The sequence below is a fragment of the Strigops habroptila genome, chromosome 8 (genome assembly GCF_004027225.2).
Source record: "Strigops habroptila isolate Jane chromosome 8, bStrHab1.2.pri, whole genome shotgun sequence".
NCBI classification, from domain to species: Eukaryota; Metazoa; Chordata; class Aves; order Psittaciformes; family Psittacidae; genus Strigops; species Strigops habroptila.
The window spans coordinates 25,694,858-25,722,088 of NC_044284.2; the positions used below are offsets into that span (position 1 = coordinate 25,694,858).

Genomic DNA, 27,231 nt, shown 5'->3' on the forward strand with positions numbered 1-27,231 from the left:
TCCCCCTTGTAGCCCATTCACTGCAGACAGGAGGCCAGTCAAGCCATGTCAGCCTGTATAATGGACAACCTTCTTATCTGCCCTACCAACAGCTAACAAACAGCAAACCTTAATCTTCCTGTGGCTGTTAATTCTGATGGACCTTTTGTTTCAAGTTATTTCTCTGCTCTTTCTGGGAAGTCATGAAAAGCATGTGTCAGCACAACTTGCTGCTGAGGAAGGCGTTAGAAAGGATTTTAACTGCCTCCCCATGGCAACAGACCCTGAAAGGGAATTAGCATTTGCTCCCCATTCCTCAAGAAGCCTAAATGGAATTTGTTTTTCTCCTATTTAAGGAGTTATTTCCAGGAGGGTGGCACACTGTTGCCTCTGTAGCTCAGCAGGCACAGCTTCCGAAGACACCTTGCACACCCCGTATTCAGCATAAGTCATCCCACCAGACATGGAACTGATAAATATGAACAAGTGTACATGTATGTTTCCCTTACACAGCTTTCCAAAACTCTTCATACCCTTCTGCGACTTTTGCCAGCTCTCTGTACACAAGTTAACTAACACAAATCATTTTTTGGTTTTGCTGCACAAAAGATTTCAAACTCTAGATGCTGAATGCAAGAGTATTTCTACATTGGAGATTCTAATCTCCAGAGAAATAACTCACTTCACCACATTGGCAATGCTATTTTTAATGCATCATCAACAACACATCTTCAGTTTCTATTATACTCCGAGATTTTCTTAATATTTTCCCAAATTTCTTCTTAAAAACCATTAATCACTTTGAAGTAGGCAAAGGAATGCACAGCAAGCCCAGAGCCATCCACCCCAACATTAATAGTCCCAAAGTCAGAGGAATTCATTGATATCAAAGGCAGTTTGTGGACTCCCAGAGATACCTGGCTCATGCCTCAATTCTCTAGGTAAAAACTAGATCGGGGGGAAAAAAAAACCCCAAAAATAAAAACAACCAACTTTACCTCCCTTGCTGGAGATGATAAATTTCACAGACTTCAATGAATCACACTACTGCACACAGTCAAGAAAATAAACTCTAATTCCCACCGCTCACTTTGGTGGTGCTGATGCTGACTAGGGTGAACTATTGAGTGTGGGCAAAAGGAGACCCCCAGTCTCCCTAGAACACATCCAGACCTGCTTTTAGCTGAAGCTCTGTTTAGCAACACTTCACCGTGTGCATCACTGCCTGGAGTGTGAAACATAGAACACAAGTGAAGAGAGTAGATGTTCTCACAAAGATTCAACACAGCGAGAAATTCGCTCAACTGCTGCTAATAACACATCTTTAAGATCTTCTGAAAATACCTGGCAAAGACTTTAAGACCTTTTCCCTCAGCAAAACGATGCTTTAAAGGCATGAAGTCATGATAATGAACACGAAGTGTAAGCTTGCTTTGTTCTTGCCTATCATAATTTTAGAAAACAATTATTTTTCTAGAAACTAAAATAAATATTTCTCTCCTGCAGCTTATTTTGCTTTAAGGAGGACCTCTTTTCCTCAACAGATCATCAGAAATATACCCTGTAAAAAGCAGGTGATACACAGCACACCAGATCACACCCAGGAGTACCCATCTCTCTCACTAAGAGTAAATATGTAATAATTTGGACAAGTCATTTTCAGACACACTGTTAATATACAAAACCTTATTCTTCATAGCTGAAGAAACTATTGCTGAACTTACAGCTCTGGCTCTACCTAGAGGACCCTGGATGTTGCTCTGCTGTAGCATAGAATAATTCAAATAATGTGATAAAATATGAAGATAAAAATAAGATGCCTGAAAATGGTTTGTATCAGCACAGCCAGCCATGTACATGTATATATAGTTACTTACCAATCTACATGCAGTCCCCCACAGAGCAGATGTTTTAAACCACAAGATCCTTTGTGTTTGTCATTGAGACAGTTGGTAATTGCCAATATCTTTCCCTCCTTTTCTTGTGGGGACACTACCAACCAATGTATCAATCACCTGTGGCTGGAACTGAGACCAAGCAAAGAACATGGGAAACACATTGATGCGAGGCTCAGCAGTGCCCGATTCGAACCCACACAGTTACAGCCAACACATCACGTACTCCATCTCAGTGACACGCTTGGTCATGCTCAGTATGCGTAGGTACCTGAACTGTGTGTCAGTTCCAATAAATCAATTTTGTAACAGAGCATGGACTGCTTTACACAACAGTTTGTCTCCACTTGAAATTTCTTGCATGCAACCTTGAGTTATTTCAGGTTGAAGAGACTCACATGGACATCTCTCACTGAGAATGATACGCTGCTTTAACACACATGGCCAAGTGGCCTTGAGGCAGTTTTGCATTGTCCACTGGTGGACCTGAGCCTCTGCAGGGGTATGAAGCATCCTCATCGTGTCCCTGGCTTTCTCTAGCACTGCATCAGCTGTCCGCTCCCAAACCGCTGTCAGCCACTCTGTCCACCTCTCTCTTCTGCTCCTCTGCACTCTCACTGCCCCTGTGGGAACCATAGTAAGTGCCTACCCACAGTAGCAGATATTTCCTCACCTTCTGGATCTCCCAGCCTGCCTTACCATCTCTCAAATGCACACTCCACGTCACTCTCAGATACCCAGGTACAACTAGATAGTCCTTCTGTAATGCTGGATGACCACTAAAGGCTCCATAAGTCAGGAAAGCAGAGGGCAAGCTCAGATCTCTGGAGTAATGATAATGCCCTCAGTGTCCATGGAGAATGGAACAAAAGAAGGCACCTTTGTTACAGAAAACAATCCCAGTTTCCCAAAATAAACAAGAAAACAAATCAAAACCAAATCAAAATAAAAAAAGTACACACACCTCCCTCCTGGCCACTAGATCAGTCTGCACTAACGTTGGCCAACCTCAGCAGTACTCAAGCAGAAGTATCTTCCGCTTACAGACTTGGAAGCAAACACAGATCTATCCCTAGCACAGTCCAGACCCAGTGGTCCAGACCAATTAAACTCTGGCACATTGCTCAGCCCTGTTCCTCTGCCCCAGGGAACCACACTCTGCAGGTTAGTGGCTTTAACACCCTTCCAGTACAACAGCCATAATGACTGCTCAGAACACGTCTATGGTGTAAACTATGCCAAGAGGAAAATGCCATAATAACTGTGTTTCTAAAGCACCTTCATTTCAACACATTGAAGCGAATTTGAAGCATTAAAGAAGTTTCTGTAAGACCACAGCAGTTATGCATGGCAATCGTACCTCCTCTGAAAACACAGGCAAAAAAAGCTGTCCTGTTGAAGATAATACAAGGAGGGGAAGCAGACCTCTGCTTTCCAAATTTTGAGTGTTTATGTTATTGGTTTTTTTAACATTCAGACTTAAACTTATTAAAAAACCACAAACCAAACAGAAAAAAACCACCACATCACCCTTTGTAGTTGCAGCTCTGGCTTTGCCATCTAGGTTATCCATTTAAATTGAATTGGATCTTGGGTGACACCTTAAAAGAAAAACCTTATTCAGATTTCATCAAAGGAAAATCATTCTATTTATAGAAAGATTACTTTGTAGAGCCAACAGAAATACACAGCTTCAGCATTAAAGCCTTTCCCAAATAAAGGGAAGCTAAATATTGAATAGAGGATTAATTTTTGTTCTGTGTTTTGATGCTCATAAAATTGTTTTACAGGTATTTCTTGGCAGTGTTTTAAATTACAGATCTACTCATGCAAAACCAGGATCTGTTAATAGCGGGTGGCCTCTCCTTTGCTTTTATGGAGTGAAAATTTTATTCTCCTTTACAAATACTGGTGATTTTTATCAAAGTCATCATGGGATACCCGCCTCAAAGGGTGAAAGGACAGAAGCATTAAATCAATTCCCTAGGCAACCTCCCAGGCTGAGCCAGTATTGTTAAAATAATGAGTTGTGCACCACTCGATCCAAAACCACCAGCTGATCCCCATTTTCAGAGACAATAGGTAGCATAAAACCAGAAAGCGTCTGCCACTGGTCAGATCATTTTTCACAAATCCGGTGTCTTCAACTGATAAAAGTTAATATTTTTTTCCTCTAACAGCATACCAGTGTTTTTAAACCTAGAAAAAGCATCCTTCAGAGGTTTTTTTTAAAAAAGTAAGTAGCATTCTCAAACTTATTCCAGAGAGCTAACATTTAAAGAAACAGGAAGATTTCTAAGTGTGCATGTACTTCACCTCCCAGAAAGTCTGCATTTTTTTTAATTTTTTTTTTTTAGTATACCACATTATTGTTAACTTGAGTGTCTCGTTGCAGGGTTGAATCCTGTCTATGCTTTCAGTAATGGTGTGTGCAATTATTCTTTCACATTTCAGAACAAGACACCCAAAGTTTTCTTTCTCTCCGTCTAAGTTTTGTAACATACAAAGGCCAGAAGTCCCCAGGACAAGTAAATCAGGAGAGTCCACTGAAAACAGGCAAACATTGTGCTTTATAACTCACGAGTTAAAGCACACTTTAAACAAAGAGCCTATGACTAGTTCATCAGATAAGGCTTATATCTCTCTCCCTGGAATTTAATAACACTTCTTTTAAGAACACTTTTTGGTCAGCTAGAGTTGAAGTTCCCAGAATTATACAGTTGCTTAAATACAACAAAACCTGCATGGAGTATAATTCCCAGCTCATTGTATGTTTTGTTTTGTTGGTTGTTTTTTTTTTCCTTGAAAAATGGTTTGTAGAGTAGATCCTAAAAATGTCTTGTTTGAGGGCTGATGAAGTACTCAATACCCCAAGAGGTTTGACTCACACCTATTTCAGCATCTTACAGGGTTAAGACCAAGTGTTCTCCCCAACCGTTACACCCTGCAACACTTTGGATGGTGTCCTCCACTCTTCTCAGTGGGATCACGATTTTACGTGAAGCCTCATTTAACACGGTCTGGCCTAAGTTTAAGGCATACCAAACGGCTGCAGCTTTCTCTGGTTTTAGCTCACCACCAAACCGGGTGCTGCAACCTTTTTGACACAGCGTTCAAGCAGAACCTCCCACACTACATGACAAAAGCAGGTTTTACCCCCAGGAGAGAGGGCAAAGAGCCCAAAGACGGCTGGAATTTTATCCGGCATGATTCATTATTTAACCAACAGAACAAATACGGCCAACACAACCGCTGGTGTAGCCCCTTATGACTCCAGATGCACCTCGGAGTACCAAGGAACAGCCCGCGGACCAGCTGCGCCGCGGGCGCTGCCGTTTCCCTCGGGACCCCGCGATACTCCCGAGGATGCCCCGGAACGGCTGCGGCTCCAGGGGAAGGAAAGGTCGTGGTTTCTTGATAAAGCGACTATAACGGCGTCCCGTGAGGTACACCGTGTCTCACCGGCCACAGCAACATTTTATCCGGGGGCAAAAAAAGTTACACTTTGTAAACGCTTATCTTAACTTTAAGTGATAAACACAGGGAAAAAACTGCATTAATTCCCGAAATGAGATCCCAGCAGAGGTTCCCCGAGAGGCGGGCAGTCTGCGCCCGCCTGGGGACAGCTCCGTCCCGCCGCCAACCCCGCCGCTCCACAGCCGCCCGCCTACCCATGTCTCAGGGGCCGGGGGCCCGACCCGTCTGCACTCACCGTGGGACACCAGGTTCGGATCAATCCCGCCCTATACCGCCGCCGCCGCAACCTGCTCTCCCGTTCAAACGCACGGCTCTGCCGCCCGCCCCGCCCCGGCCCAGCCCGGCCCGCCCTCCAGCGCGGAGCGCAGGGGAAACCCGGAGCTGCGCCGGGCCCGGAGCGGAGCGCGCTCCTGTCCGCTAGCGGGGCGGTGGCAGCGGCTGAGGCCGCCGATCCAGCCCCGGTGTTGCTGCGGCCCCGCGCCCGCTCCCATTCAACCTGCTCCATTGTGTGCGCTCCGAGCCGATGGGGCGCCGTGCTGCCCCTCAGCGCTGATGCGCTTCACGGGCTGCCGCGGGACGAGGAGCCCCTCCCCTAGCCGCGTCCCGGTAGAGTCTCCTCTTGGGGGACTCACAGAGCTCCCGAGGCGGGGTGGAGCAGCCGCGGCTGAGGCGGCCCCTGAGGCTCACCTTCGTCCCGCCGGCGGCGGGTGCCATGGAGACGCCTGGGACGGCCCCGTCACCTCAGGGCACCGCAGGACGGCGGCAACGGCCACAACGGCCGCACCTGCCGCGAGGCGGGGCGGGGCGAGCCCGCCTTTCCTCACAGCCCCCGCCAGGGCTTCGGAGCTGCCCCACGGAGAGACCCGCCGCCCCCGGGAGCCGGAACGGGCGTTCAGGGGCCTTCCCCCGGGCAGTGCGGGATCCCCTCCGGGGGAGGGAAATACCGCGCTTGACAGACTTCTAAAATATTTATTTTTTTCCCTTTAAAAATGTATGATGAAGTTCAGGGGCTGCTCACCTGCCCTGCCAACGGAACGTAAGTGCCGGGAAACGATAACAGGCACTTGCACAGCCCCAGTTTCCCTGACATACAGCGTCCGGACGGCCAACGAGAGTCCTGGTGTGAAGGAATGCACCTCTCCGCTGGAGGAGTTTTAAGTCTGGCGGTGGCAGCGAAGCCTCGCTCCATGCGCACAGCCAAGCTCTGTTGTTAGTCTGTCCAAAACCAGAACAGCGCTGTGCCCACTGCTTTTGGGTGGGCTCCGGGAAAGGCTAGTGATGTTTATGGCAACCATTTGCCTTGAATACCACACAAGCAATAAAAAGCCTGTGCAACACTGAAGATATTTTTCTTAGTGGGCCATTTGGAGGCCTCTCCTCTCACTCCCTATGATATTTTGAAGATGTTGTATTGCTCACGGCATATTCAGAGTTGCAGGCGCAAAGACGCAAGAGCTGAACAGTTTCATTCTTGGCCTTATTCCTAATCACACAAGAACTGCATCCTCTGCTTGGAAATATTTTGATGTGCGTAGCTGCTGTGGCTAAAGGAGCAGGACTGTGCTCCTCAGGGCAGCATGGGGTGGTTTTATAATATGGAGAAAAGTGCTTCTCCCCCAACTTCCCAGTCAGCTCCTCAACTCTGCAGAGCTGTTCGTTTCTACTCCTGTTACTGCTTTTTCAATAGACAGGCCTCCCACTGAGACAAGATCTGCAACCTCTCAAGCCCTGCACAGATGGAAAGCACAGCTTTGAACCCAATTGTGCTTAGTTTGAGGGGGGAGGGTGTGTTGTTGTTTGGGGCTTTTTAAACAGATAAGCCCTGGATGATAAGGAAAACAGCATTAACAAACAATTACAGGACTTGACTCTCACAAAATCATTTGTCACTGCAATCACAAATCCCAGACCACTTGGTTACTCTCTGGGAGATTAGTGTTGCTTGCTACAGTGCTGATCCTGTACACAAAACCACCTCTCTGCATTTGTATTCTTACCAAGAACTGTAGTAAGAGCATATCACCAAAACCTCTTGTCTTGCGCAACAAACATGAAAAGAGATTAGAGGCTGAATCCAAAGATTTGGATATCCCTCTCCATAGTTCCTTCTAAATTATTTCGTTAGATTTATCTCACTAGTAGAGGGAAGGGAACTTTAAAAATTGGGTTCGCACCAAGGGGAGGCTTCCTTGACAGAAGTGATAAAGCAGCCATATTGCCACCTTTTTAAAAATCCTTCACGAGACACAAGCTACCAGAAAGGATACAGCAGTTTGCTGTAATTTAGACAAATCCCTTCTGAATTCATCAAGGGTAAAAAGAGCTAAGAGTCAGGACTGTGAGGGAAGAACTTGCCTCACATTCGCCCACACTTCACCCCTGCTTGCTAGAAATGTAGTATGCGGCTTCCTGAGATTTTGCTCTCAGCTTTACAGTGGTTTTTTGTGATAAATCCTCTTATGACTCATTAACAAAACAGCGTGGAAAGTCCAGGTAGAATTATATTTAATTACTACAGAAAAAAAATACTTAACAGTACAATTATGCCCACTTTGGAATAGGTGCAGGAACTGGAACACCTGTAATCCCCTGTGGGAAGTGGATTATTGCTGAGACTGAATTTGTAATTTGGGGTTCAAAGTCAACTTTGAGTTTTGCTTCAGAGGATGCTACAGCTGATCCCGAATCCCTGTGACACTCTCCAGAGGAAGGAGTTATGTCCAAATACCACAGCAGTGGTTGGCCCAGCCCTTCACTGCATAATGCATAAAACCAGGTGCCTCACTTTATAACAGGCACAGATACCTGATTTCCGGCTCCCATCGAGGTCTGCCTCTGCCCATGGAGCTGCTTCTCCTCTCCCTCACGCTGGTTTCCAACACTGAGATCTGTGCTGCAGGTACTTCACAGCCAGCTGCTCACTGTGCTTTGCAAACACCAGCCTCACCCTTCAGGGGATTCAGGAACTAAAGCAGCAAACAAGCACTAACACCTATTCTCACTTAAGCATCTCAGGATTTACAATTTTGCCCTGAAGTCAGCATAAAAAATGATGACGTAGCAACTAATTGTCAGACAAGCAATGCTCAGCTATTAAGATTTTTTATACCATGTGTAAAAATTCCATTGTATTTCATTGGCAAGGAATCACACAGAAAGAAAATCTGTAAATAACTTCACTTTAAATAAATATTTTGACTGTGGGAGGTTAAACAAAGGTCAAGTGCTTGATATATAAAACATGTAACAATGAACATAAGAAATTCAGTTTTTATTCTGAGAATATTTACAAAATAAATAATACACTCATATATTTAAGATGCATTTCCATATAAAACAAGAATTTAAGTTCTTAGCACAGTATGGTCCATCTTTTCAAACTTCATGTTACTTCTATTTGCATCTGATTTTAAATATTTATGGAACCATCAGAAAAGACAGCATAGGTTTTTCCTCTTCAAGTGAATGTTGTGTTCTATTTGGACTACTGAAATATTAATTTATATTCCTTGATATACCAAGTGATTTTTTTTTTCCAAGACACCTTAGTTGTTATGACCTTATCAGATGTTTAGGATCAGCCATAACAAATTACCTTTAATATCAGTAACAGTGCAACCCATTATTCAAGATGAAAGATTTTTTAAAACACAAATGATACACAAAGTAGTGTAAGAATAGAAATTCAGACAAAATGCTTGTGTGGTAAACACCACAGCTTTGTAAAGGTCTGACAGGTTTTCTAACCAGTGCAGGCTACATAGCAATGATATGTAGCAGAGAAGCATTTAAGGCCGTACACTGTGAACAAACACTCTGCACCTCTTTAAAAACTGGGCTGTTGATTGCTTTCACCAGTTTATTAACAGAGATTTGTAGGTATTTAGCAGGTGGAAAACTGGACAACTAATTTAGGACATTGTTGTAGAAAAGTTCGGCTTCAGAACATTTTAATTTGTGACCTGCATATTACTACTAAATTTCAATCCCACATGAGTTATAAAATGGCATTAAGTAACTGTGGGTTTTCTGTTCAAGACAGGGACCCTCAAAATTATGGCACTGTTTTTTTCATAACCTTACACTTTAGCATCAAGCATGTAACACAGATAGCTTGGTGTTCCTCCAAACAAGTCTCCTTTTTACCTTTAAACAGAGCTCTTAACCAGCTCACAAATTGCTTCAATGTTTGTACAAATTTATTGTTGTTTATACGATCTCTAATTCTTTCAGAGTAACTTTCTTCTTGCCATATTCCTTTATTTTCTTCAAGGCCTTTAACTCTGCTCGAAGGAGTCTTTTGTGAAGTTTCCAGTACAGGCGGGAATCGTGATGCAGTCCTTTAATACGTGCTGTTCTGCCAAGCCCCTGTCTACAAGATCTCTTCATTTAAGCAGACGCTGAGAAATCGACCCTATAAAAAGGCACATAAACATGATACTTCACTTCACCTTTAAAGCACTTTTATTTATGTTTTTGTGTCATCTCCCTCTGAGATACAAGCTTTACTTATGGCTAAATCTATACTCTGGCAGAAACAGTTAAAAGCTAAAAAGGAATCTGGCTGAGTTCAAAACTAATACTGATGATAAATATAGCATTTTATAGCTAAATATATAAATACTAAGACATTTGTGACAGCACATTTGATAGACTAAACATTAGGCTAATCAGAACTACACAATATAGCCTATCGACAGAAATAGGCTATATTGAGAGAAATTCTGTCATGAATCAGTCAGCAAAAATACTGGTCTTGAAATCAGAGCTGCAAAGTACAACATTTAAAATTCATATCAAGATAGATAAATTATAAATAATAAACCTTCCTTAAAGGTACTAAGATGACTGGATTGTATAACTACAGTCAAACTCAAAACTGCAGATAAAAGTCAATTTTTTGTTGCTGTATTTACCTTATTTACTAAAACAAGGCACTCTAGTGCCAAGTCCTCCCTTCCCAGAAGTTGGAACCACATCATCTGTTGGGGTTTTAACTCTTGCTGTAACCAGGCCATGCCACTTGGTGCCAACTCCACTCCAGCAAGTCTTACCAGTAGAAGACCTTTCGGTTGCCCCTGATTAGAGAGAGAGAGAACTTTGTTATTGAACCTAGCAAAGGAATTTCAGGCTTTGCACAGACCCTCAGCTGCTAGTAATGGATTTATTCCAATGGACTTAAAAGGGAAAAAAAATCCATTTTGGTTCCCCAAAGCACCCACTTAAGTGCTCTCATCTCTCCTTTAGTAAAAAAAATATTCAAGATTGTGTAAGTGGTTTAATCTAGCTTGTTTTATTTTAAGCTATTTTGTCTTATTTTGCACACAAACAGAAGGAACAGCTTTCATTATCAGTCACTCTCATTTTATCTGAAGGGACAGGAACAACAGGCAAGAAGCATTAGTACCCACAGGTATTTGCAAAGGTAAGTGTGTGCCTCACGGGCTTGAGGGAGAGCTTCCACCAGGTCACAGAAAAACTGCCCACAAGAGCGAGTTTTGTAAAGGCAGGTGGCCAATCTTTGGGGTAAAAGAAAGCACCATCCCAACAGTCTTTTTGCCAGGAACGAGATTGAGCTATGCAAGCAGCTGAACTGCCGTGTGCTAGCTTTTTAGAAAAATATCACAATAATGATGCTGCTTAATACAAATATTGTATTGGTGAGCTCTTTTTACAGGTCTCCTTGGCAGTCTTTTACTCCCTGGCTTCCCACCTGTGAAGTACAGAAAGACCAAAAGGCAGAGGCAGGACTGTACCGTAACCCTTGCTCGCCAGCTTGCCACAGCCTGTTCTCTGTACAGCCACAGCAACAGCCCCAACGTTCCATTCCCACCCTTGTCCTTTGTGTTCTTTTACTCACATTTTCTCTGTATTGCTGTAATAAAAGGAATGCTAATGGGAATGTGTTCAACTTCCAGGCCTTCTCCGTTATGGCGATGTAATTTCCCCCGCAATTTCACATTATTTTCTACAAAACTCCACAGGTATATCCAAAGCCCTTGAAAACTTTGTTGTCTATTGATGGAAAGAAGACAAAGTTTTAAGGGAAGAAAACCCCAAACAAACCAAAACCGTAAAGCAGTTACAATCACATTAAATCCAACTTCTTCCTAAAATTGTTTGGCAAATTACAATTATTAGACAGCATGAGCAAGTATATATGTTAAGTGTGTGTATATATATATATACTTAATAGTAATCAGCTGCAGAAGCCATTATATGCCAGCCATTCCAGACACTTGCAATGTTCCATGTTGTACAGGGCTTGCAACATCAGGGGTGGACATGAAGCAAGGTTATAGAAAGAACAGAAAGCAACATTTTGAGCAATGTGAATTGAAGTTCACTTGATTCACTATGAAAAGGGTGTTTTGGAAGTGGGTTGAACGGCGCTAGGATAAGAGTGAAGGGAAGCCAAGATGTACTTAAAGATGCTAGCAGACAACAGACACACTGAAAACCAAGGTGGCGCAAGAACCAACACAGCCTTTGGAAAGGGACTAAAAGAGGAGAGGGAGAAGTAGATGCACACCTTTGAAGAGACCACAAGAAGATCAAATTTGCTAGTAGGAGGATCAAAGGGGACAGTTATGTGATCACACAGGGAAACTATGCTAGCAGCAGCAAAGTCTTGACAGTGCAGGAATGAACCAGCCACAGGTTTAGCGGGTGGAAGGAGGACAGGCGCTGGGGATGGCGTAGCCCCAGGATTTAAGGCCATAACGTCTAGAAAGTGTCCCCGTCATGAAGCCTTTTGCAGAGCACACACCCACTTCTGTACAGCTGTGAAAAAATACCGACCTGCTGATGTACAACTGCTGCGACACACCAGCCCTCGGGAAATAAAAAGCTGAACCACCACGAGTAAAATCTTTCTCCTGGAATGTTATTCCAGCCCAAACTGCCCATGTGGGGTGCCAGGCCGTAATCCGAAAACAGACCAGGGGGCAAGGAAAGCGTCCCGGCCCCGGCCGTGGGGCTGCTGCTCGGGCACAGACACGCGTGACACCGCACCTTCCCTTTCCCCTTCCCGCCGGCGCGGAGCGGCGCGGGCCCTCCGAGGTCCCCGGGCCGCGCTGGGCTCCCCGCTGTTCGCCGGCACCGGGCAGAGCCCCGCAGAGCCGCGGCCGCCCCGCACCCACTCACCATGCGCAAGCTCCGGGCCAGCACCAGCACCCCGGCCACACGCCATCCCAGTGCCTCAGGCTCTGCGGCAGAGGAGAGCAGGGGGCTACAGCGGCGCGGCCCTGGCCCGGCCCCTTCCCCCACCCCGGCCCCTCACCCGCGCCCCGCCGCCCCGTCACCACGCAGCAGGCCAAGGTGCGCGTCTGCCCCACTCGGACAGCGGGCCAGGCCCTCGGCCCGCGCCGCTCCTCCGCTCCGCCATGGCCGCACGGTGCCTCCCCGCAGCGCCGCCCGCTGGCCAGGGCCGCCGGGGCGGGGACAGGAGCGGCCGCGGGGCGGGCCCTGCGGCGGGCGGGCCGCATTGAGCCTCCAAACCCAAACCCCGTGCTAGGGTGGGTCCAGATCCTCGGCCTCGTGGTGCTTTAACGCGGCCGTGGTGGCCTTAACCCTCCAAACCGCACCACAGCTCCGCTGAGCCCTGAGGTTGCAGGTTACCGCTACCGGACAGGTCCCCTTTTGCACCTCGGGGCACCATCTGAAAAGAAAACCCACCTCTGGAACACTTCCACACTCATCTCTTGTTTATTCTTTTCCCTGCCTTAGTTCAAAACTAACAACTAGTTGTCGCTCCTTCCCAAATGGCTCGAGCCAGCCGTTTCCCTCAGCTGCATCAAATGCTCACCTCTGAGATGCACGTCTGCAGGCTTCAAAGAAATACATGCATTGTAATAAAATACATTGTAATAAAATGCATTGTAATAAAATAATCGACTATCATAGAACCACAGAACCAGGGAATGTTTTGGGTTGGAAGGGACCTTAAAGATCATCTAATTCCAACACCCATGACTGGCAGGGAGACCTTCCACTAGACCAGGTTGCTCAAAGCCGCATCCAACCTGGCCTTGAACACCGCCAGGGATGGGGCAGCCACAGCTTCTCTGGGAACCCTGTGCCAGTGCCTCAGCACCCTCACAGGAAAGAATTTCTTCCTAATATCTAATCTAAATCTAATGATAATAATAATCTAGTTTAATTATAGTAAACTGGATTTTGTTTACATAAGTCTTCCATTTCAACCCAGTTCTAGGTTTCTACATGAACAGGCTGTACATGAGACAATAACAGTAACAGTCACAAGTCAGAATTCCCGGAGAAGCAGCTATTTAGTTGGGGATTTTTAACCCAAGGCCGCAAAACCCATACTTGAAAAAAAGTTTTATCCAAGGTTGAAACTAAAACAAGGGCAATGAAACAAAGCAGCTTTACAGAAAACAAAGAACTGTGGACAACGGCCACTGGCAGATTCTTCAGCATCTGTAACAAAGATGAAACGTGGAGCTGGTATTTTAAAACAAGAACAGCCAGTTATTGTGATGGTGCACCGGCAGTGCTGCAGTTCCCAGACTGGCACACTCTGTCCTCAGCTGTTTGCTTGTGGGCCGCAGGAGGCAGGGCGCAGCAGCAGCCTGATCCCGTTTTAGACAGCTTGTTGGACCTTACCCTTTGCCTCATGCATGCTCCTTCTGGGCACAGGAATTACAGAATTGAATTCTGGAGTGCCCGTATTTACCACTTAAGGAAGTCTTGGGAACAAGAACAAGTCACAGCTGCCGAGTGCAAGTGACTTGCTGATGACTTTCCTGCATGGTAAGTCCCCCTTATGACCCAGCACTGGAAGGGGGGAAGCTATCCACTGCTTCTGCTCCCTGTGTCCTGCTGCACCCACCCCTTGCTCCACGCTCTCTCCTAGGACCTGTATCACTTCACGACGACCATGTGCAGGAACTTAAACCAGGACAAAACCCTTCACCTACAAAAATCCATTTCCTGACCATTTCCCTTTTGCTGGAGATAACACACATCTGACTCCCATGACTCACTCAGGCCAGGCAGGAGCACAAAGCCCCGTAGTAACCAGGTGATCTAGAGCAAGCACCTGGAACCATCCACCTTCTTGAACTCCCATTTTAATAACACTCTCAAGGAAGAGGTTGGGTTGCTGCTCCTTGTCTTTTTTAAAAGTTATTTTTTTAATGTTAGAGATGTTTAAATCTACACTAATTCTAATCTTACAAAAAAAAAAAAAAAAAAATTTTCACTTTATACTAGGGTTAGGAGAGAAAACATACCGAGACCTAACCTTTACTGGTTCTTTCAGCAACCTGCTAATGGGCTGGTACAGTAGGACCAACATCCAATTTGTGTTACAAAACACAAACTCTTAAGCACCTAAGAATTATAATTTCTCATATTCTGCACTTGCGAAGTTTTTCCTCTAGTTCAGAGAAGTTAATAAAAAATGTATCTTTTAATTGTCAACAAGATGCAGTTAAAGCAGCCCCACTGTTCCAGTAGAGACACAGAACTGAAGTGCCTTTTACATAGTTAATCCAGCAGAGATGATGTGGGTAGGGCTGAAAACCCGCATCCACCGTTGACTACAAATCTGCAATATAGTCTTATATTCTGTTTGTGCTTATGCAGAGATGAAAGGAGAAGGCCTCTCCTACAGAGACAGGCTGAGAGAGTTAGGCTTATTCAGCCTGGAGAAGACAAGACTCCAGAGAGGCCTTTTAACAACCTTCCAGTACCTAAAGGAGTTGACAAGAAAGCTGGAGAGGGATTTTTTTACAAGGGCATGTAGGGACAGGACAAGGGGGAACGGCTTTAAACTGACAGAGGGGAGATTTAGATTAGATATTAGGAAAAAAAGAAAAAGAAAAAAAAAAAATCTTCACTATGATGGTGGTGAGGCCCTGGCACAGGCTGCCTGGAAAAGCTGTGGCTGCCTCATCCCTGGCAGTGTTCAAGGCCAGGTTGGACAGGGCTTGGAGCAACCTGGTCTAGTGGAAGGTGTCCTTGCCTGTAGCAGGGGTGTTGGAACTAGATGATCTCTAATATCCCTTCCAACCCAAACTTTCCATGTGGGGAGTAAAACCAATGTGACTTTATTTATCTCGACTGATGTACAGCTCAGGGCTTGGCTTTCCACCGATTGTCAGGAGTGGTGCTCTGAGAAGAGAGAGAAGAGGCAGAGGAACAAGGCTCAGTGCCCAAGAAAGCACTTGGTCACTCTCTGCTTCTGGACACCTTTCTTGCTCCTTTGTTCATGCAGACACTTTGTTACACACCCACACGTCCTCTCCATCAGTCAAGTCACTATTGATTTACTTTTCTCCCAAAAACATCAGTAACAAAGATCCGTAAAGCCTTCTGGACTTGAAACACCAAGCTTAAGATACAACACTACAAATATCAACAAGGCAGAAACACAGAATAGGGAAAAAAAAAAAACCACCCCACAAAAAAATCAGGGAAACCTTTTCAAAGGGATTTTTAATAGTTTTCTTTTTTAATAATGATGTGCTAGTATACATGGAACAGTGTCCAAGTGCCCTCTCTCCAGGCGTACAGTATGCTTGCTGTACATCACTAAGGCAACTCAGGAGGGAAGTAATTTTTGATAAATGCAATGGGAATGTTTCCACCACACAGCATCAGTAACAATTTCTGTAGCAGCTCTACCACAGGGTTTATCTCATCTGATTTATGTGACACCAAGTCATACACCAACTCACTGGGAGTGTTTCAGGTTTGTCATCACCAAATCACTTTCAAAGGCACTGATCACCTTTCCTTTCTGCTAGCTGGGAAGGGTCAAATTTTTTTCCCCACTGATTTTGAAATTGAATGTTTGAATTTTCGTCACATAGAGGAACCAAACACTATGGATTCATTCCCTCATAATAACAGCCACCTTCCAAAGGCTTTTTGGGTGCTAGCTGCTACGCTATCTGGTCTATATCTTCAGGACTCAAGGCTTAGAGTATTGTGCGTTACTCAAGTCCTACCTTACAGCATTTTTTTTTTTTTTTTCCAAGAAAGTACCTGAATGTAAATCAAAATGCTTCAAAACAGCAGAAATAAATTAAACAAATGTAATTTGTTTATAAAAATATTTTCTTATAAATCTTTAAAGCTTATAAAAGCCAGGAAAATACATTTAAAAGAATCTCTGAAAGATTTCATCCATTGAGGCATGGTTACAGTTCAGGAAGGAGAAGAAACAAAGCCCACAGACATTTCACTTTTATCTTTCCCGCAAGGAATTCTGTAGTACAACATGCTTAACCCTACACATCAAAACTGCCTTTGACGTCCTTCCCTGGGTCAATGCCCTGTGTCAAGATCATTGCTGTTCGAAAATGAAGAGTCATAACTTAACTGACAACGCTGCTGTGTAGACAGACATGGCACAATTAGCTTTTCCATAGGTACTCTATGGAAATTCAGGCGTTGTTAGACCAGCAGCTACGACTGAAGCTAGAGCTCAGGGATATGGATGTAGGACGCAAGTGCCATTTTTTTAACAATTACTTTCTGAACTTACATTTTCATATTGGTAGGGCAAGTGGTATCACATACAAACATACCACCGCCTCAGCCACCCCTTTTGTCAGTGATGGGGCATTTAAAAATACCTATATTCCTGTTTATTGATTATGGGATATGTCTTTATAATAAAACTAAAAAGACCTTGCTAGTCCACCCAATATTTAAATTGCATCAATTGCTCCTCTTGCACTTCCATGAAGACTGTCCTTCATCCTGCAGCTTTTTGAATTTTGGGCCCAGTAGAAACCACCAGCCAAATCCCAGAATGACACAGATGATGGACTCCACATAGTAACCATCCAAGGCAGTAACACAGGAACCGCCGGCTTTTGTGCCGAGGCTAAACAGAGAAGCAGAAGTTGATGCAGTGAGTATTCTCTTGGTCACACAGAAAACAGACTTTCAGAAAACAGGCATTAGATATCCACTGCTTTTTACTTGCTCTTTTTACTTGCAATTATTTACTCTTCCTTCATTTTTTATGGAGTTATGAGAGAGGCTTTCGAGCTTACCATCAGTACAAAAAGTAAGAAACAGTTATAAACATTTGGGAAATGGAGTGTATTGGCCCAAGGGGCAAACTCTACAAAACAGAAGCTGCCCAGCTGCCTCATGCTGACCTGGAGGTGGGCATCACTGCTCTTAATCACATAAAAAAATGAAAGGTTTGGGGTTTTTTCTTCCCTAGCCATCCAAATGGCTTCTTTAGAAAGTATATCCTTGCATCCCACTAACAATGGTAGTACAAAATGCTGCATATGTCTGGAAAAACACGCCCAGGATGGTTTTTAATTGCAGATCTGGAAGAACAAATACTCCAGCATTTAAAGGGTAAATGCACAGCACACAATTGTTTCTCCTATTGTTCAGCTTCCAGTACTGCCATAACCCCAAGATAAATCAATCCTCTAAGTTGGGATTCTGCCAACACTTTCATTAGTCTCGGACATGTCAAGATCAGATTAGCAATAAGAGGGGAGTGGTGGCAGTGGTGGAACATTACCAATTAAGAGGCTGTGAAAAAAAGATCAGAGGAGTGAGGTGAAGGAGGAAGGACTTAAATTCAGCACAAGTCCAGAGAACCTAATAAGTGGTAAGCTAATGAGAGACAGGCTGAAAAAGCACACACTGTGGAAACAGTTTCCCCTCTGCAACTAGTAAAAACTGCAACTCCAGTTCCAAAAAGTCACTTTTGGCTCCTAGAACAGTTTGTTTATTTAGAGAACCTCCACATCTCAAAGAGTCCTGGCATTCTAGAGTGAAATAAATCTCAGTCATGAGTACAGAAGAAAATCCCCAAACCATGATACCAACAAAAATCCCCCAAACATTTCCACCCTTCCAAACAGTCATGTTGAAGTGTTCTCATTTGCTCATGATGCAGTGAATTTGAAACCTCGCTTTCCAAGCAGTTTTGCGTCCTGTTTTTTGATCTGTGTACAGCAGCACAGCAAGTCCTTTGTTTTCTTCCGCCATGCTTCCCAGAACTGGGAAAGCAGCCAGCCACACTGCTCAATTTCACATGGAAAGTGAAGATCAAGGAAAGCAAAGGAACATCACAGAAGGAGGTATCAAGGCATCCAGATAGGAAGCCTCCAGAAAGACAGAAGGTACAAAAACTTACCTACCCCAAAACTTAAGGGACTTGTGGACAAACAGCCTGCCAAGAACAGAGTGCCTAATTACACAACTCTGAACTTAGCAAGGTTTACTCTCAAAAATGTAACTACAGCCTCCTTATACCACAGAGAATGTGGCACCAGTCTAGTGCTTCTACCACCAGCTTTTCATTCCAGCCCAGAAGAAAATGGATAACTACTCTGAATCTGCAAATCTTTGGTAAAATGTTAGTTATTAAGAACATACAGGACAAAAACAGACTTAATTTTATGTGACAGGAAAGTTAGCTCAATCGGGGAATTTTTAAGCTATTTGGCTACAAAGTTTCAAAGGGTGAAAAATACTGAGAAACAATTTCATGGAGAAATAATTGAACAGAGACCTCCTCTGCCTCCAAAACTTACTTCTTCAGCAACTGTAGTTCCACAGGTCTGTTCCTGGGCCCCTGCACACTCTTTCACTGTGAGTGGGTCCACAAGCCAGAGTGCAACAGTGGAAGGCCAGTTCCCTCCGAGATTTGACACAGTATTTAGGAGCGTCATGTAGGTTCCTCCAATCAGTGGATCGCTGACTTTGGGCATTGACAAGCCGATTATTGCAACATACATGCTATACAGTGTGATCTATACAAAGAAATAATAGAAAACTAGTAAGAAATAACAATAAGGTGCAGACAATGACAACTAAAAACCCTAAGAGATTCCTTGAAGTTAGCAACATTGACTGAAAAATAATCCCAACATCTTAAAATTGCACAAGAGAGAAACTATTCTGCAGTCTGCCTCTCTACTAATACTAAGATGTAGCCTTGCCTTCTCTCAAGCCAGGCTGAAACAGACGCAGCCTCACCTGCACTGGAATGACTCAGGTTATCAATCTGAAGTACGAGACAACCAGCTAAAATAGCATAGAAAAATAGCACTTTGCATTTAAAATCAACTCTCAATTAATTGCATACATTTTAGTTGTGATCCAAAAGCCTAGTTTGTATCAGGTGCTTGTTTTCCAGGCCTTTGGATCAGATCCATAATGACATTCTTTTCAAAATCAGTAAGGTGTCTTTTTTAGGATCAGGATCCCATAATACATTGATCTGCACAATAAGCACAATCATCATGCCTCTGAAACTCAGTCAGAATGCTGGGATTTCTCCAACTCCACCATGCTTTCCAGGCTTCTGGGTTTGGGGGGAAAAAAACCCAAAAACATCTGGGAAACAAAAGCAGATATTGTCAACTAAAACTAATTCCACAGAAAATGTCCAATGGAGCACATAAAAGAGGGAGAAATATTATTGCAAGAGTATCAAAAGTAAATATAGCCATACAGCACACAGGTCAAAAGAGTTCTAGTGTAAAATAAGGACAAAAGCAGGTAACAACATTTATAGTCCTCTAGTTGATTGATATGAAATACTCTCCTGTTACCCTCCCCTTCCCACACGCAACATATGTTTACCTGATGCTAAAGCGTAACTCAACATACAACAACATAGTAGTAGACAGGAAATCCTCCTTCATGTTTACTTTAGGAGTCCACCATACCAAAAAAGCAATTCCAGACCAAGCAAGTAATCTGGAGGAATAAGAAAGATAATTTGTAATTCAAGTAATTCTTCCCATGTGTTTCCGTGATACAAAGCAACTATCAAACATTTATACATACAAAGTACATTTAAAATAGTCTGTATCTAGTTACAGCTATTTCTATCTTAGATAGAATTGCTTAGTCGTAAAATGTTTAACAATTTCAGTGCTTGTCAAATATTTAATTCTGTCTTCCATATAAACATAATTCACTGCCAGATCTCCTACACAAGTTTTCTCCCCTGCCTCTTTACACAGAGATTTATTTTTGTGAAAAACAAAGCACAGGATATCCAACCAAATTCAGCCCAAGCAAGATCTACTTTTCTTTTTTTCTGTATATGAAAACATACATAGTTGCATAAGAACATGTTAAAGTAGCAGCTACCTATTACAGACATGCTACGTGACTTTATGAGTAACAGCATTAGGCAATTTGCTGAATTCATTTGGTTTAGAATTCCATAAGCAAACTTCTATATAAAAAACACCACCAAAATGAAACGTCTTTTACTCTCAGTCACTTCAGTAAAGCGTAAGCCTTGGAGGTGCACCAAGTGACCTGTCAGTGCATTCTGCCACTCTTATGTTAGGAAGGGCGTGTAATTTTACAGATACAGTCCCAGACCTAGAGCAATTCATGAATAGAGAACTACTGACACTGAGTAAAAACAGGTGAGTACTGCTGCAATGCTGTTGTACATGTGTCTTAAAAACACCTCACGTTCTGCTTTCCTACATGCGATACTATATTGAATTATCTTCAAGGCACAAGACAGTTCAACCTCACTGTGAGAATTCCAACATACTTCCTTTGTACCTGGAAGTTAGAGTTACACAAGAAATCCTACAACCAGTCTGAATACGCAAATCACTACATTTCTATAAAATGAGGATTTGTTTGTTTGTTTTTACCTGAAAGCATAGCTTTGTAAAACGTGTTCAGTGGCTGGGGGCCTGCTGTGTATTTGCTGATAATCAGAGGCAATATTATCTGTAATGGAACCATTGGAACTGCTAGCAGAGCTAAGTGCTCTTTCGGACTCCCTCTTCCACCAATTGAGTCCTGTTACAGCATCTGCTGCTGAAAATCCAACCTGCAGCACAAGTTAGACAAAATAAACTAAGGAAAGCAGTGATAGTTTAGCTAGAAATTCAGTTTACCCAGTATTAAGTAAACTGAGAAACATGATAGAGTACAAGTCACTTCCATCTCTGATGCATTTTCCAAATAAGCTCTGAGACACATTCTACGCTTGCACACTCTTATTATCTGTGCCAAAACTATACCAAGAGCGTTAAATGTAGCAATGACATTCATGTCCCATGCCTTAATTGCTGTTGATATCCACGACAGCCAAGAAGCAGCCGTGGAAGCCTAGTTTGGGCACAGTTACAGATTCTGGAAATAGTATATAGATTAAACATTTTCTGTCCTTTTAACTGCAGACTACACAAACAGCATAACTGTTTAAAAATGTTTAAAAGTAAATTGCTTTAATACTAGATTGCAATCAAACTTCTCTTTAATGCTTGTGTAAACACTTACAAACGCTCAAACAAATGTTTTCTCTTGTGCAACCCTGCTTGGCATGATGGTATAAGCAATTCTATCCCAAACTCCATGTGAAAATTCAGAACTCTGATGACAACCACTAGTAAAACTAACAAATTACATCACAGGGACTTGGTAGCCTTTGAGATCCTGACATCATCAGCACCTAACAATTTATATATGTATTTACTTACTTTTGCTGTGAGAATTAAGAGACAAAAAGTTAGAACTGCTGGCATCTTGATTATTGAGAATAGCAGCCTGTATGTATCAGTAATGCCTTTTGTTTCTTCTTTTGTTGGTATTAGTTCCTTGTTTTCCTTTTTCAAAAGGGCAACCAGTGTAGTGGTAATTAAAAAGACAGTTCCCCAGAAAAACAGGAAATCTGGAGGGAAGAAAAGAGGAAAAACAAAAAAAAAAAAAAAAAAAAAGATAATAATAAAAAATCTTTCTAACAGCCATCATTAACACTTCATTAACAATTCCCTGAGCATCTAAAATGCAGTTATTTCGCAAAAATATAAACCTAATAATAATAAACATTACTAATTGAACCTCCTAAAAACAAGCATTAAAAGCAAGCCACAAACACATAGCTATGCACAGTAACTGGCAGCTCTTCCCTGCCCCTCAGTCTGTAATGATATATTTGTTTGAGATCTCAGGCAGAAGAGCAGCAGCAGAGCAGCGTCATTCCCTGCTGTTCTGTGTTATTACCACAACGTTATTACCACAACGAGCACGTTGGAGAAGAAACAGAAATAAGCATTAAAATTTTGAAGGATTACGTGTACAACTACTAAAAGCTGATAAAGGAGGAACAAAATATTTCATAGTTACAAGACGGGAAAAAACTTCTGAGGAAAGAGTCGTTCACACCTCTTCAGCTGATTTACTGTGTAGTCATGTATCTAATCTGTGCCTCAATTCTGTACTCCCTATCCAATATCTATCTACCATCTGAAGGAAACAAAGGTTTATACTCATGAGTGTAAAGACAGCCTGATGAAAGTTCTTACATTGTAAAGAGTCACTCAATAAGTCTGGTTTAAGTGGATATATTACTTGTTAACCTTTACGTGCTCTATTTTAAGCAGATACAATATTTGCTAAATGATGGTTTTGAAGACAATAGTAAAAACACAACAATTTTTTATGGCAAGTACTTTTTGAGTTAGTGAGTGGATTAATTCAAGATAATCCTATCATCTACGTCTGTCAAAGAGGCAGGAAAGAACAGTAACATGCAGAGGGTAAGACAGATGTAGCCTTTCATCTTCCTGATCACAAGCAACTCCAGAAGGCCTCACTGTGACTTGAAAGTAAGCAGCGAGGCTGGTGAAGGAGCAAAGAAAGCACAGAGGTCAATTATTAGCTGCTCCTTATGCACAGGAAGAGAAAAAGCGCAAGAAGCTTGAAGAAAACATGGGAAGACTACTTTAGGTATATCCTACCATTCTCAGTGTAAAAGAGAAAAAGGCATTTCAAACATTCTTCTGCTGCTTCCACACCTGCTACTTTGCCCTTTTCTAAAGTAAAGAAGATCTCGTAACCAATGCTGCCAGACTGCTCTCTCCTCTGTTGAAAAAAGGTATCCTGAACACATACTTTTAAGTAAAGATGAGTTTTTCAGAGTCATGCTAATCACAAGCTACTGTCTTCAGAAGCATACAGGAGAGGTACTCTAATAACAGAGCCGAGCATAATCACCACTGTGAGCAGTCTACAATGTGAGGATAGCACAGAAATAGCTTTGAAGCATCATCGCATGAATACTTGTCATCAGGGCAGCCCTGTCAGCTGCGGTACAGCAATGCAATGGCTGATAGCAACAAAACAACAATCACAAAAAAGCCATATAAAAAAACCCCAACCAACAACCCAAAACAAACCCTGTAGTGCTTGTAGGCAGTTTACACATACATAAGGTACACTTCATTTCAAACACAGTGAGTCCAACTAAGAAGCTACAAGCAAAAAAACTTTAAAAATAATAATTACACAAAATAATTTCTAGCACAAAGTTTCTGGTGCCACCACTGCTGTCTACTGCCATCCCTAATTTATCCCTGCCCCTACACTGCTACTAACAAATAAACCATTGCACTGGGCAAAGCAAACTTTTGAACTAAACCAGGGGCAGACCAGGCTGGAAAACAACCATCAACAAGGTGTGCATGGGGCTACAGGTGTTTCATCCCAACAGCTTTAAGTAATTCTATGGCAACGCATCTCCTCCCAGGAAAAGGAGCACTGCACAGTCACTGGCCCAGGTACACTTAGGCTGCCTTGAAGTGGCACCTTCTTCCTGCACTTGCACTTTACCTCTCTTCTTCCTGCTGGAGCAGGCATTCACATGACTGCACGGCAAACTGGGCAGGAATCAACAGATCCAGCCAGTAAGCCTTTAAAACAAAAAAAGAAGTAATTTGAACAGTAAAGACCTAAACTCACACACATGCCCAAATGTTTCTCATTTTCTTCCCTAGAACTTTAACCTGAAACAACATAACACAGCATTTGTTTTGACGAATGGTTTTATGTTTTTTTCATATTATTCCCCAAAGTTAACAAGAACAACTAACACTGTTGCTTCTCAACAACTTGAGGTTGATTGGAATCATGAAGTGCTGATGTGTTCTTTCCCCAGCATGGGTACTCAGCCTATGACAAAAGTGGTCAGAAATCTGAACCAGCCAGGAAACTATTCACCTTTTTCAAACTGTAAAGTTTTCTGCTGCTTTAACTACCTGAACTGGTTCATCACAAGCCCTGTGAGGGCCAGAGAGCTACTCTTCTCATTTCAGTAAGCTGGTTGACAGTACTGCTGCTCTACAGCTGCTTCAGGAGAAACATGGGCATGGCAAATTGTGGAATACAGTCACACGAACCAAAGCAACAGGAATTCCTTACAGCTCATTTTACTACCCCAAAATAATATGTCCTGCAACTATAGTGTCAAGAGTTATTGATTTTCTAACTCCACCCAGGTTAGTACTCCAGGACAAGTTAAACAGGTCACCTTGCTGTTTTTAGGTTTTGGGATTATTTTTTTTCAAAGACAGCACTCTTACAATAGCATCAAATCCATTTATACAAACAGTACTGAGAAAAAAAAACCCAAACCAAAACCCCAACCGAAAACAAGACCAAGAACAACAAAAGGACGACAGAGGTAAGTGTGGACCAAATCAAGCTCCTAAATACAACAGCGATTTGCAAGTTGCATCAGCAGTTAAAGACATCAGTCTGCTGCTGCAGCAAGGAAGAGATAACGCCAGCACTGACAAACTACAGAGTAAGGGAAAACCAAGGGAAGCAATAAACCAGCAGTGTTACTTTGAGAACTGCTCCATGCTTGTTGACACATAGACCAGACACAGGGTTATCAAAAGGAAGGGAAGAGGAAGGCTAGTTAGCAACTGCAATAGCTGCATAGACAAAATAAGTACAGCAGTTTTGGAATCTGATATCCTGATTTATCAATAAGATATGTACAGGATAGAAAGTGAAAACTAGTCTTTAAACAATTTAACTCAATTTTGGCATACCTTTTCTCTTAGATGATACAGGCAGAGGAATCAATGTAAGATAGGGAAAAGAAACTAAAATTGTGACAATTTACCCTTTCACTGCATGGTCACTGTAAGACTGCAAACAGAAGTGGTGCGCAGTGTTTCCTGTCCTCCCATAAGCTGAGCTGGCTAAACTCAACCTTAAAACCAAAACATGTGCATTTTAAACACCGTCCAGATAATATGCCTAACATCAACCACCACACATAAGCTTTCTTGAAAAAAACCAACCCCAAACCCCCCCCAACAAACAACAAAACAAACAAAAAAACCAAACCAACCAAAACAACCCCCAAGCAAACCCTAAACCACCAAGGAGAAGACATCCCTAAACTAATAGCTAGTTATGGTTGGATTACCAGACTCCATTAATTATTAACTAGAACCAAAGTCCCCTTTAATATACTAAAATAAGGCCTTCCTTCAGAAATTGGCTACATGGTCACCCCTGAACACTTGTCATTTTTACTTCTGTGAACAATACTATCTTGTAAGCATTATTTTTTATTTTCTAATTTCCCCTTCCTCCCAGAGATGTTCTTAAAAGGTCTCCTTAAAAAGAGGCAAAGCCTTTGTTTTGTCTGTGGTTTTTTGTTTGGTTGGTCGTTTGTTTTTTTTTTAAACAATAATCTATTCCAGTCATTAAACAAGGGGGATAGGGGGGTGGTGGGGAGGTGTAATTCTCTCCAAAGTGCTTAGGTCAGCTATGACAATGACAAGGCAAGTTTCCCACACTCTTAAGCTCAAAGAGGCCTGGAAGTTTAAGTACATGTAGCAGTGGACTCTGCCAGCCTCCAGGGCAGGCTGTGCCTTCTCATGGGCAGGGGACAAACCAAACCTGCTCGGTTCACACTGCTCGTTCCGAAGAGAGCTTCCCTGAGCTCCTGGTTCAGGCTCAGGGAAGAAGCATACCCATCCCAGCATGAGCACGCACAGGCCGGCGATACCCAAGCAGTACCTGAGAGAGTAACAATCCCTTGAGGCTGGGGCTGGAACCGCAGGTACTTGTTGCAGAAGGAGGACGACTCGAGGGCCAGGAAGAGAACGTTGCCCAGGAAGTAGCCAGCCGTCTGGCCCACAGAGTTGCAGGTTGAAGCGTAGCCCACGTTCTCCCTGGATAACATGGTGAGGGCCCAGCCGTCCACCGCAATGTCTTGCGTCGCCGCCAGGAACTCGAAGAGGAAGAAAGTCACAGTGAGGGCCACCACGTCGGGGGCCCGGCCCTCCCCGTCGCCCAGCAGCATGTCCACCTGGGTGGACATGTAGATCATGAAGACCCCCAGCACGTACTGCGTGGGCACCAGCCAGGACTTGCGGCGGCCGAAGCCTCGCAAATAGACCGCGTCCACCAAGGGGGCCCAGAGCAGCTTGAGGCTGAAGGGCCAGAACACGAAGCTGAAGAAGGCCTGGTCGGTGTAGCTGGCACTCTTGCTCTGCAGGATCAGAGGGACGCTGCCTGCCAGTCCCAGCGGGATGCCCTGTAGCACGTACAGCACCAGCAGCAGCAGGATGCTGCCCAGCTCCGCCCGGTACCCCCGCGCCCTCCGCTCCGGCGGCAGCAGCACCTCTGCCTCACCGCCCGGCAACCCATCCCCACAGAGCGCCAGGGCGGGCGGTGCCTCGCTCCTCACGTCTAGGCAGTGGTGGTGATGGTGGCTCCCAGCCCGACGCTGCCGGCCGCCCTCTTTCGCCGCAATAGCGGGCGACATATCTTCGGCGGCGGCCCCGGGGCCGCGCTGCGTCCGCAGGGGCCGAAGCGGGAGCGGACACCGCCGCTACCGAAGCGCCGCACACCGGCCTGACCGCTGCCGGCCCGCCCCTTCCGGGCACGCGGGCGCTGGCGGCAGGCGTGGCTGCGCCTCATTGGTGAGCCGCAGACATACGTCAGGCACCGTCCCGCCCCGCCCCGCTGGCGAGGCGGTACCGCGACGGTGCCGGTTGGGAGCGAGCGGAGGTGCCGGCCCGCCCGCCCACTGGGTGCGCGGGGTCCGGTGCGACAGGTCCGCAGTGCCCGCTGTCGG

General features: G+C 44.0%; 3 protein-coding genes across 7 annotated transcripts in view; all 3 read right to left on the minus strand.

Annotated features, from left to right (window-relative positions):
• Positions 1–5,666, minus strand: part of PLCH1 (phospholipase C eta 1) — an 83,281-nt gene extending 77,615 nt beyond the window's left edge. For all 5 annotated transcript variants that reach the window (XM_030495112.1, XM_030495110.1, XM_030495111.1 and 2 more), the window contains exon 1: positions 5,587–5,666. The gene's annotated coding sequence lies outside the window, so the exon portion shown is untranslated. The remainder of the gene's footprint in view (positions 1–5,586) is intronic.
• Positions 5,667–8,607: 2,941 nt separating this feature from the next.
• C8H3orf33 (chromosome 8 C3orf33 homolog) lies at positions 8,608–12,838 on the minus strand. Its single transcript, XM_030495014.1, is given in 8 exon segments — positions 8,608–9,614; positions 9,617–9,725; positions 9,727–9,765; positions 10,268–10,428; positions 11,212–11,314; positions 11,316–11,366; positions 12,498–12,559; positions 12,634–12,838. Coding segments are annotated over 8 exon segments (939 nt in total). The 3' UTR covers positions 8,608–9,405.
• A 2,951-nt stretch (positions 12,839–15,789) lies between these two features.
• On the minus strand, positions 15,790–27,055 carry SLC33A1 (solute carrier family 33 member 1). The gene is given in 8 exon segments (XM_030494146.1): positions 15,790–17,213; positions 18,899–19,117; positions 19,953–20,017; positions 20,020–20,076; positions 21,002–21,141; positions 21,143–21,177; positions 21,830–22,020; positions 26,169–27,055. Coding segments are annotated over 8 exon segments (1,626 nt in total). The 5' UTR covers positions 26,920–27,055; the 3' UTR covers positions 15,790–17,045.
• Between the last annotated feature and the right edge of the window lie 176 nt (positions 27,056–27,231).